At 43.1% G+C, this 12,482-nt stretch overlaps 1 protein-coding gene across 14 annotated transcripts in view; it reads right to left on the reverse strand.

The window, feature by feature from the left end:
* The window catches only part of MYCBP2 (MYC binding protein 2), a 414,963-nt gene that overhangs the window by 43,309 nt on the left and 359,172 nt on the right, over positions 1–12,482 (reverse strand). For 13 of the 14 annotated variants that reach the window (XM_073347171.2, XM_073347218.2, XM_073347180.2 and 10 more), the window contains 3 exons: positions 6,387–6,547; positions 5,094–5,250; positions 4,093–4,317 (listed from right to left, as the gene is read on the reverse strand). In XM_073347171.2, coding sequence (XP_073203272.1) covers positions 4,093–4,317; positions 5,094–5,250; positions 6,387–6,547 — 543 coding nt within the window. The remainder of the gene's footprint in view (positions 1–4,092; positions 4,318–5,093; positions 5,251–6,386; positions 6,548–12,482) is intronic. The other variant, XM_073347199.2, reaches the window with a different exon arrangement.

Raw genomic sequence — 12,482 nt, forward strand, 5'->3', positions numbered from 1 at the left:
CCGCTCCCAAGAGAAGAAGGTGGGTGGTGTTGGTCGGGGACTCTCTCCTCAGGGGTACTGAGTCATCTATCTGCCGCCCCGACCGGAAAAACCGAGAAGTCTGCTGCTTGCCAGGAGCTAGGATTCACGATGTGACGGAGAGACTGCCGAGACTCATCAAGCCCTCGGATCGCTACCCCTTCCTGCTTTTCCACGTGAGTACCAATGATACTGCCAAAAATGACATTGAACATATCACTGCAGACTACGTGGCTCTGGGAAGAAGGATAAAAGAGTTTGAGGCGCAAGTGGTGTTCTCATCCATCCTCCCCGTGGAAGGAAAAGGCCTGGGTAGAGACCGTCAAATTGTGGAAGTCAATGAACGGCTATGCAGGTGGTGTCGGAGAGAAGGCTTTGGATTCTTTGACCACAGGATGGTGTTCCAAGAAGGAGGAGTGCTAGGCAGAGACGCTCCACCTAACGAAGAGAGGGAAGATCACCTTCGCAAGCAGGCTAGCTAGCCTAGTGAGGAGGGCTTTAAACTAGGTTCACCGGGGGGAGGAGAACAAAGTCCTGAGGTAAGTGGGGACGTGGGATACCAGGAGGAAGCATGAGCAGGAAAGCACGAGAGGGGAGGGCTCCTGCCTCATACTGAGAAAGAGGGACGATCAGCGAGTTATCTCAAGTGCCTATACACAAATGCAAGAAGCCTGGGAAACAAGCAGGGAGAACTGGAAGTCCTGGCATAGTCAACAAATTATGATGTGACTGGAATAACAGAGACTTGGTGGGATAACTCACATGACTGGAGTACTGTCATGGATGGATATAAACTGTTCAGGAAGGACAGGCAGGGCAGAAAAGGTGGGGGAGTTGCATTGTATCTAAGAGAGCAGTATGACTGCTCAGAGCTCCAGTATGAAACTGCAGAAAAACCTGAGAGTCTCTGGATTAAGTTTAGAAGTGTGAGCAACAAGGGTGATGTCGTGGTGGGAGTCTGCTATAGACCACCAGACCAGGGGGATGAGGTGGACAACGCTTTCTTCCAGCAACTGACAGAAGTTACTAGATCGCACAACCTGGTTCTCATGGGAGACTTCAATCACCCTGATATCTGCTGGGAGAGCAATACAGAGGTGCACAGACAATCCAGGAAATTTTTGGAAGTGTAGGGGACAATTTCCTGGTGCAAGTGCTGGAGGAACTAACTAGGGGCAGAGCTCTTCTTGACCTGCTGATCACAAACCAGGAAGAATTAGTAGGGGAAGCAAAAGTGGATGGGAACCTGGGAGGCAGTGACGATGAAATAGTCAAGTTCAGGATCCTGACACAAGGAAGAAAGGAGAGCAGCTGAATACTGACCCTGGACTTCAGAAAAGCAGACTTTGACTCCCTCAGGGAACTAATGGGCAGGATCCCCTGGGAGAACAACATGAGAGGGAAAGAAGTCCAGGAGAGCTGGCTGTATTTTAAAGAATCCTTATTGAGGTTACAGCAACAAACCATCCCGATGTGTAGAAAGATTAGTAAATATGGCAGGCGACCAGCTTGACTTACCAGTGAAATCCTTGCTGATCTTAAACACAAAAAAAAGCTTACAAGAAGTGGAAGATTGGAAAAATGATCAGGGAGGAATATAAAAATATTGCTCAGGCATGCAGGAGTGAAATCAGGAAGGCCAAATCACACTTGGAGTTGCAGCTAGCAAGAGATGTTAAGAGTAACAAGAAGGGTTTCTTCAGGTATGTTAGCAACAAGCAGAAAGTCAAGGATAGTGTGGGCCCCTTACTGAATGAGGGAGGCACCCTAGTAACAGAGGATGTGGAAAAAGCTAATGTACTCAATGCTTTTTTTGCCTCTGTCTTCACAAACAAGTTCAGCTCCCAGACTACTGCATTGGGCAGCACAGCATGGGGAGGAGGTGACCAGCCCTCTGTGGAGAAAGAAGTGGTTTGGGACTATTTAGAAAAGCTGGACGAGCACAGGTCCATGGGGCTGGATGTGCTGCATGGGAGAGTGCTAAAGGAGTTGGCGGATGTGATTGCAGAGCCATTGGCCATTATCTTTGAAAACTCATGGCGATCAGGGTAGGTCCTGGACGGCTGGAAAAAAGCTAACGTAGTGCCCATCTTTAAAAAAGGGAAGAAGCAGGATCTGGGGAACTACCAGCCAGTCAGCCTCACCTCAGTCCCTGGAAAAAATCAAGGAGCAGGTCCTCAAGAAATCAATTCTGAAGCACTTAGAGGAGAGGAAAGTGATCAGGAACAGTCAGCATGGATTCACCGAGGGCAAGTCATGCCTGACTAATCTAATTGCCTTCTGTGACGAGATAACTGGCTCTGTGGATGAGGGGAAAGCAGTGGACGTGTTATTCCTTGACTTTAGCAAAGCTTTTGACATGATCTCCCACAGTATTCTTGCCAGCAAGTTAAAGAAGTATGGGCTGGATGAATGGACTATAAGGTGGAGAGAAAGCTGGCTAGACTGTCAGGCTCAACGAGTAGTGATCAATGGCTCCATGTCTAGTTGGCAGCTGGTATAAAGCGGAGTGCCCCAAGGGTTGGTCCTGGGGCCGGTTTTGTTCAATATCTTCATTAATGATCTGGAGGATGGCATGGATTGCACCCTCAGCAAGTTTGCAGATGACTCTAAACTGGGGGGAGAGGTAGATATGCTGGAGGATAGGGATAGGATACAAAGGGCCCAGACAAATTAGAGGATTGGGCCAAAAGAAATCTGATGAGTTTCAACAAGGACAAGTGCAGAGTCCTGCACTTAGGATGGAAGAATCCCATACACTGCTACAGACTAGGGACTGAATGGCTAGGCAGCAGGTCTGCGGAAAAGGACCTAGGGGTTACAGTGGAAGAGAAGCTGGATATGAGTCAGCAGTGTGCCCTCATTGCCAAGAAGGCCAATGGCATTTTGGGCTGCATAAGCAGGGGTACTGCCAGCAGATCGAGAGACATGATCGTTCCCCTCTATTTGACATTGGTGAGGCCTCATCTGGAGTGCTGTGTCCAGTTTTGGGCCCCACACTACAAGAAGGATGTGGAAAAATTAGAAAGCGTCCAGTGGAGGGCAACAAAAATGATTAGGGGACTGGAACACATGACTTATGAGGAGAGGCTGAGGGAACTGGGATTGTTTAGTCTGCAGAAGAGAAGAATGAGGGGGGATTTGATAGCTGCTTTCAACTACCTGAGAGGTGGTTCCAAAGAGGATGGATCTAGACTGTTCTCAGTGGTAGCAGATGACAGAACAAGGAGTAATGGTCTCAAGTTGCAGTGGGGGAGGTTTAGGTTGGATATTAGGAAAAACTTTTTCCACTAGGAAGGTGATGAAGCACTGGAATGAGTTACCTAGGGAGGTGGTGGAATCTCCTTCCTTTGAAGTTTTTAAGATCAGGCTTGACAAAGCCCTGGCTGGGATGATTTAGTTGGGGATTGGTCCTGCTTTGAGCAGGGGGCTGGACCAGATGACCTCCTGAGGTCCCTTCCAACCCTGATATTCTATGATTCTATACCACAGCAGCTTCAGATCTACTAAAAAGTTGAGGCTTTAAATTCAATAAATCAGTGCAGTACTCCTTGTATCGTTTAATTTTATATTAAGTCCAATGTATTTTACACAGCCCCTAAATTTAAACATTCAGTGTGTTACAAATAATGTGTCAGTTTTCAGGAGAAAAAGTAGAAATTGTGGCAATAGGACAGGAGACAGTCATGATCTTCTGGTACTTGGGGAGGCAAAGGATGCCATTTGGGATTGTAGGAACAAACTCTCCAAGTGGATGTTTTTTCAAAAAACAGTTAGCAGGAAAACAGTTAATAATATGGATATTTAAATTCTAATAATTAGGTTTCAAGAGGTAACAACCCACTGAGAATGAGGCTTACTTTACATTCTGTTTATGTTTGGAAGCTTTTCTTCATAACCAAAAAAAGTAGAAACTTAATGTCTCAAAATGAGATTTAGATTCTGGAGTAGAATTCTGAACCAAACAGGATGGCAAAAGTGGTGGGGAGGAAGACACCAATAAAATCTGTGACTGAATAATACACAAGGCCCTGGCTATGCACTTTTAGTGAAGACAGACAATTTTTTTCTTACCCCAAGATCTCGTGAGTTGTCTACATGAACAGAGACATAGCGAGCATTGATTCCTTTGACACAATTAATTGTGATGTTCTTAGTTTTATTTTTGTCTTCATCTCCTGACTCCCAGAAGGTTTCTGTAGACCCATCTGTCAAACTGCCAATCATGGCAGGTCGGCTTGATGTTTTGATGTCAACAATGCTGGTTAGGTCTTTTAGGCAAATTACTATACACAGTTCCTGTATCAAAAAGATGATTCAAAACCTCAGAAATTTTACAGAAATGAAGCCCAAGTAAAAAAATGTCTAACACACTTTTTAAAGGAATACTTATTAAGATGAATATACTCTCTAAATTAAAAGAAGAAACCTGTCATAATGAGTAAGTTACATGATCAAAGCTCCTGGTTTATTGAGCTCCAGCCACCAGAGGAAATACCATTGAGAACAGTTTCAGTTGCTAAAAAGTGTATTAAGAATAGGAAACAATACTCAGCTTATTTTCTCCTACTCAATTCCCATACCCTCTCTTTACTGTACTTTCCTTTGTAGGTGCTCATTAAAAAGCAGCAATGTGTGCCTTCAAAAGAACAAAAGGAGAGAGAAGAAATGTGAGGAAGAAGGGACCGTGAATAAGTGGAGGTAGGAAAGAGAACATGAGTTTTAAAGGCAATTTTTGAATGAATTTAAATTCAAACATAAAAGGCCCACCTGCTCCTGACCCTAGCAACCAGTAACAAAGTAGGAATGGGCACTACTCCAAAATACCCATTTGAATGAGGTTCAGGTTGAGGGGTAATATTTGAATTTTTAAATCTAAACATCATCCATAAAGGCCCTGATCACGATAGATATTTGTTACTGAAATATTTAAATAAATGGCAATTGTTATTAATACATTTATATGTAATAAAGTATGATTGCTGAAAACTAGAACAGCTTGATTATAGTGCTGAAGGTTATCTACTAATTCATTTTGGTCTACACCTTGTGATATTTACTGATTTAAAACTTGCCTGACTCATGGTTTCAAAGCCAGATTGTATACTGATACTAAAGCTCTCCTCACTATCTCCATCATCAGATTTGGACAAAATGTTGTTAATATGATGAAAGACATTGCTCTGATGCAGGAACTGGTGGTCAGACTGTTTGAATTTGAGGCTCCAACATCTGAAAACATTAAAAATAAGTTTATTAAAAGACGTTTTCAATATTAGTGCACTCTTACAAGCACCATTAGTATTTACCATATATACTCGTTCATAAGCCGAATATTTCTGGCAAAAAAGCGACACATCAAAGAGTGGGGGTTGGCTTATAAATGGGTCTACACCAAAATTTGATGATTTTAAACTCTATGAAATCATTGAATTGAATATCTATACATTGTCGTTTTGTTTGCCTGGAGCGTCTGTAGGCATGGAGCCTCTCAGCTCCCTGTGTCCGCAGTTCGCTGTTCCCAGCCAATGGGAGCTGTGGCCTCCCGCAGCTCCCATTGGCTGGGAACAGCGAACTGCGGACACAGGGAGCTGAGAGGCTCCATGCCTGAAGATGCTCCAGGTAAACAAAACGTCCCAACACACCAGCGGCTTACCCTCAAGGGCTAGGAGCCAAAGTTTGCCAATCCCCGAAATATACGGTCGGCTATGAAAGGGTCAGACAGTTTTTATTATTTTTACCTATCCATCTTTGGGGGTTGGCTTATAAAAGAATGGGCTAATGAATGAGTATGTACGGTACATTATTTTAATTATTGCATAATTTTAAAAATTTAAGCTTTATAAACGTTTTGAAAGGAAACATCAGGATCAGAAACATATTGTGTATCATTCTGAAGAAGGCAAGAAGAAATATTTGTTAGCAATGTGAAAAGTCTAAAGCAGGAATATTTGTTATAGTCACACGAGAGTTGAATTCAATAATAATTATTCCATATATTCCTTTATGGTAGCTATAATAGCAAAATGAAGAATACGGAAAATTTGGGGAATAGCCAAATGACAGATTTTTCAAACAAAAGGTATTTAAGCTATATACGGCTTATGCATGTACATTAAAGAACACAGTGATCTAATTATTTTTACACTAAAAGTAATGGACATGGTACAAAACTTAAAATCAAATACATTTTTCTCTATAAACCCTTTGTTTATGCCAGGGTTAAATAAATATATTTTTTCTCATTTTTAAAATAGCATACCAGGCACTTCAGACTTCTAAAATACATTGCAAAATCTTCTAATGAGTTAGTTTACAATGCTTGGATGTGTTGGGCCTTTCAGAGTTTTCCCCTATTTTGTACCTACCTTAGGGCCATTTGTTGCAATGAACTACCACTGGGGAGAGACATCATAAGATCAGAGATGGTCTGAAGCAGACGATGGAAAGTGTGGGGCAATGGATGAGCTGCTTCACCAGCGATCACTATATCTGACAGTGGATGTTCACATACTCTTGTGTCTTTCTCCTAAGATTCAAAGGAAATATGTTACACTGGCTCTGCTATTAAGTGGCTTTCAGAAAATAAATATATATAGACAGACAAAAACAACATTAAAACAGTTCAGGTTAAGAGTTTATACAAATAATTTAGAATAAAATATATTCTAGGGATGTTGTGACTATTCCCAAACGAATTGTTATAAACTGCCGGAAAGACAGAGATAAAGTTAACATTAAAAGAAATCTAAAGAGGTTAAAATACAGAAACGCACAATTAGGATTGACACCATGTAATATAAGCATTTTACAGTTTGTGGTCCCGCATTAGTTTAAACTGATATTTTGAAGTCCCATTAACTTTTTTCTTTCCATCCTCCCAGTGTCCCTACCAAGCAGAGTGAAGGTAGTTTGGGTGCCTAAATCTGCAATGCTATACCTTAACATACTTCATTTCTTTTTTAAACTTAACTCTGAATTTCCTGGGTTTATTAAAAAAACTTGTTTTTTTACAGCATTTTTAAAATTTATTTTATCTTAAAATTACTGAAACATATTCGCAAAAAGAAAAGGAGTACTTGTGGCACCTTAGAAACTAACCAATTTATTTGAGCATAAGCTTTCGTGAGCTACAGCTCACTTCATAGTATGCATCCGATGAAGTGAGCTATAGCTCACGAAAGCTTATGCTCAAATAAATTGGTTAGTCTCTAAGGTGTCACAAGTACTCCTTTTCTTTTTGAAAATACAGACTAACACGGCTGTTACTCTGAAACCTGAAACATATTCTTAACCTTCTTACCAACTTAATGTAGTTTTTGTCTGGGAATTTCCCAGGCTTTTTTTAAAATCGAAAATTTCATACATGAACACGAACAAGAAACTGAAAAGAGAATGTTACCACATGATATTTCTAATTATTTTAAAATATGAAATATCAACCTTAATTTTTTTGGAAAAATTAAACAGGTTATGGCCCAATTCATCAGTATGTACCAGCTGTTCTATGCCACTCTGGAGCAGTAAAAAGCGGAAGCCCACTGGTCCATTAAGCCGTGTTTGCAGCTGCTTTTTTTCCCCCCTCATCTGAGTAGCACAAACCAGCTGGAGTGTACACCCCAATTTCTCCCCTCCTTGTCTTCCAAACCACCCCTGCCTCTTGTACCTCTTTACAAACCCTTCAACACATCATCCTAATCTACCTCCTACTTCCCATCCCGCATATTGACATGAAGCATAGGCTCCTGAAGAGACAAAATCCCTTGCTTTACCGGCCACTCCGTGTATACTCTACAACCTAAGAAGGATGTGCCTGGGGTTATAGTCTTTGTTGGAAGTGGGGAGTTGAACTACATCTCCCCCTCCCCAGTCCCTTTCACTTTTCCCCTGTCCTACTACCATAAGGGAGGCTAAGACATTTTGAGAAACCATGACTAGCATTGTCAATACTGTGCTTGTCCAGAATATGAACAGTCCACAACTAGGCTTTCAGACACCTGAGATGAATCCTGGCAAATAACCCACAAGTGCCAGGCAGGACTGTACGGACATCCTGGAGCCCATTTGGATTTTCTGTATGAGTCCACTAATGGAGAGGATGTAACCGTCTGGTAAGCAATGTAACATTATTCAGTCTCGCCTTGCCCTGATAGACTCTATTGACTGTGTGGGTTCCAGGGTGGATTTCTCCAGGTTCACTCTGAGACTCAACCTCTCAAACAGATGCAGAAGCATGGTGGTTTCTTCTTGTATTTCCTGGTAAGATCATAGCTTTAGGAGTTAGGTACATAAGGGTAAACCATCCCTCCTTGATAGCGAAAGCGAGCTGCAGCCATCACCAATATCTTGGTGAACACTCTTGGTGCCATCAAGAGTCCAAAAAGGAGAAATCTGTACTGGTTATTTTGTTGGCCATCCACAAATCTTGGGAATCTCCTGTGTGCTGGATGTATGTCCACATGAAAAACAGGTACTCTGAGATTGAGGGCCATGAACCAATTGTCTGGATCCAGAGACAGGACAATTGACCATAGGGTCACCATTCTGAACTTTAGGTGGCAGATGAAACTTTTCACCTCTGTGAGGTCCAGAATGAGTCTCCATCCCCTTGTCTTCTTGGAGTCAAGTACGTACTGCAAGTAAAAAGGAGTACTTGTGGCACCTTAGAGACGAACAAATTTATTTGAGCATAAGCTTTCATGAGCTACAGCACAGCTCACAAAAGCTTATGCTCAAATAAATTTGTTCGTCTCTAAGGTGCCACAAGTACTCCTTTTCTTTTTGCGGATACAGACTAACATGGCTGCTACTCTGAAACCTACCTCAAGTAGAATCTCTTTCCCCTTGTTGCTAGAGATACTAGTTGTATCATTCCTAGTTTGTGTGGTGTTTCCCGGTCCTCTTCCAGGGGGGTTTGAAGTGATTATGCCACCCTCTTAAGCAAGACCTGGAAGGCCTTAGAATCATCAGGGCACAGGTGGAGAAGCTGGAATCACTGCCTTGTCTGGGGAAGAGGAGAAAAAGGTCACCAGTTAAGAATCCTCCTGTTTGTGTTGTTTGTCTTCCTCATGCTGCTGAAATTATGCCTCTTGGTAAGGCTGAGGAAGCTCTTCTCTCCTCTGGGAGCTCTGGATCTCCTTGGGTTCCTTATCTCATGAGGTGACTATATCGGCCAGTAGTTTCATGGATATCCTGGGCCCCAATGCTGTCATTGCAGAATTTCATAACCCCATGGCATAGGTCTGGGTGCCAGAAGCTATACGGAGGGTATTCTCTCATGTGAGAATAGTGAGATACCATGGAGACTCCCAATGTTCTGTCCAGCCTGAGACTCCTTAAGGGACCCTAGGGGGCGAAGTCCGGGAGTAGGTGTGTCCAATAGCTCTTTTCTGTCTCTGAAGATTTGGAATCTGGATTCAGCGGGGGAGCCCTTAAGACTGGAGGAGGCAGTGATGATCTGTCTCTTCTCATTGACGGTACTGGTCCGGCTTGACCCCTACTTGTAGACAGGGACAAAGAGAGGTACTGCAGGGATACCAATACTGGCTGAAGTCCTGGTTCTAGGTGTTGAGGTCTTCAAAGAAGTGGTGATGCCACTTTCAGGAGCACTAAAAGGTAGCTTGCAGCCAAGAACTAAGCCTGAGTCAATGGAGTCATGTCCCTGGCTCAGGCCACATAGGATCCAGTGGCGCTGATGTGCGTTACAGTGCTGAAGAAGCAGTCCGAATACTGTAGGGTGCTGCTGTTTTGCCCTGTGAGGAAGTCCCAGTGTGCTTCTTCCCAGTACCGGTTGGTCCTGTTATGGACCAGGAAGCTCCCAATGACTTGGTATGGGACAGGGACTTCTGCCTCTTTGTAGAGGGCTTGGACAGGAAACCTTCCCTCTTGGCTTTGTGGGAGCAGTTGCCTCCCCCTGCCCCTTCCACTCTGACTCTCTCAGGGGTGCTGGTTTTGGAGCTGCCAGGGAACAAAGAGGAGTCACTGCTACCTTCTTCAGGCCAACAGACAGGAGGGTCTTCCCCATCAGAGACTGATCCCACCTTCATAGCCTCCTCCATGATGAACTTACAGAGTCAAAACTCCCCAGAATGCTTAGTTCTACTTGGGAATGACCTGCAGATACTGCACCTGGAAGGGATGTGGGTTTTCCCCAAGCAGTACAGACAGAGGTTGTGAAAGTCTGTGACTGAGAAGGGTTTGTGGCACTTTACGCAACTTTTTAAACATACTCTGGTCCTGTAACCACTGGAAGGCTGAGGCTGAAGGGTGGGGGTGGTACAGCAATGGCTCGCTCCCCACCCTGCAGAGGAGTTCCAAAAACAGACAGATACTACTAGGGAAAAATCTTTGGTCCCAGGTATATGGAGTGCATGCACAACCTGAAGTGCACCACACATAGGGACAATCACTCAAATTAGTAGTAGTTTAGTTTTTTAATTACTGGGTAAGGTTCCCCCACAAAAAGAGGAAGTTTGGGATTTTTTCCAGGTTGCTTTTTCCAGTTACATAACCACACCTTCTCCCCTTCCTGGATGGGCACATAATTCCCCTATTTCCTGGCATTTAAGTCTGGCATGCTCGCTTCCGACTCATCTGTTTCTCCATCTTCTGGAATGCTGTCCCCACATCACTCATATACGACTCTGTCATGTCACCCACCTATGTAGATGCAGGGGACCTTGCGAGTTGATTCTTGCTGCCTGAACATCAAGTCACAGGGACGCATGGGTTTGCTGAGTCCAAAAATAATCTCATCAGGAGAGTAATAGATAGCTGAGTGCTGGCCAGCATTATATGTAAAGATGACTTTGTATTCCAGTTTTGCTGGACTTCACTGACAGATGCTAAGCATGGAACCAGTGGTGTGGTTTACTCTCTCCACTTCTACATCACTCGCAGAGTGGGGGACATTGGGCCTCACATTGGTTATCTGGAGTTGTCAGCAAACCTTGTGCAATAACCATGGTTCAAATTTCTTCCCCAATCACTACAGATACAGCTTGGTGGTCTGATCTGCAATACTACATGTTTCATCAATGCAGCTGTAACTGTTTCAACCCTTTATGCTCTAGTAGTTGTGCCGCCACATACTTTGAGAGGGTGTCAGACCAGCAAATACTGATTTACAGCTGGTATTTCTGGTAGTGAGCCTTTCAAGTCAATATATGTGAACTCAAAACATGGGAGGAGCATCTGGTAGAAGCGGAAAGGATTCTAAAACTTTTTAAGGAGTCAGGATTTAAATGGGGTTTGTGGAAACAAAGAGTCATCTAAGTACATGAGGAGGTCTTCAGTTCTCAAAACTTGGGTTAGGTCATTTACTACCCTCTGAAACATCCTGGTGCATTAATAAGTAATTGAGACAATCCATAGTGTGTCACAAAGGCATTTTTTTCTGGATTATCAGGTGCCACTTTAATCTGATGGAATCCAAATACCAAATCAAAACTACTAAAATATTTTGCTCCTGACATTTTATCCAGGGAGTCTGCTATGTGGGAGTAGCTATCTTGAAATGTTGTGAATTAAGTTTCTTGTAGTCAACATATCTTCAGGCCTCCTTTGGGCTTTTTCACAGTTATAGTTGGAGATACCCAAGATGATGTAGATTGTGCAATCAGGCTATCATGCAGCATATGATGTAGCTTCTCTTCCACTGCTAATATACCAGGGGAATCAGATATTGGAGCTGCGTCGCAGGAACGCTCCCTCACTTAAGAACAATCCGAGGCAGTACCTGATCACATCTCTCAAGATCTTCATTATTCTTGGAGAACACACTAGCATACCATAAGAGCTGCTGTTCTAATCACTTCTTTTTGTCACCTTCTCTGGCAGCATCTCTCAAGTCAACACATAGCTCTTTTACATCTTTTAGTCTCTACCCCATGAGAGGTTTTTAGATATCAGCCATTGTATACTGTCTCCAAGGTCTGATTTTTCACTAGCTGCACTTCCTAGTCAGTGACATTAACTGCTCCTACCCAGAACTCACCCTTTGGTCCAGCTCAATACAGAGATCTGCTAAACAGCAATCCTGCCTGGATATTTGTAGCTTCACACTCTCCTTCAGGTTCACTACAGCAGTCCTTTATCTTTATGGGCATTACTGCATGATGACCTGGCTTCACCACAACTTTATTCCAAGCCATCACAGGGAGCAGTTCTTCTCTGTCACTCTGTAGGCCTGGCAGAGCCAACTTTAAGCCTCCAAGAGTTGCCCCCCCCAACTCCCCTGGGTCCGCACTTCCTCTTACTCCCAGATCAGATACAGAAATGTAATATACAATACTACAACCTAACAGTAAGAGAGATACAGCACCATTTATTGGTAGAGGCTATTTGCACTGATCATTACACTACCTGAAATCTGTTACTTTAAAACAGTAGTGTTTTTCATCACAAGATCACACCATTAAAGAGAAGAAATATAATTCAAATACAAGTCAAGGCCATATACATTA

The sequence above is a fragment of the Lepidochelys kempii genome, chromosome 1, assembly GCF_965140285.1.
Source record: "Lepidochelys kempii isolate rLepKem1 chromosome 1, rLepKem1.hap1, whole genome shotgun sequence".
In the NCBI taxonomy this organism is placed as follows: domain Eukaryota; kingdom Metazoa; phylum Chordata; order Testudines; family Cheloniidae; genus Lepidochelys; species Lepidochelys kempii.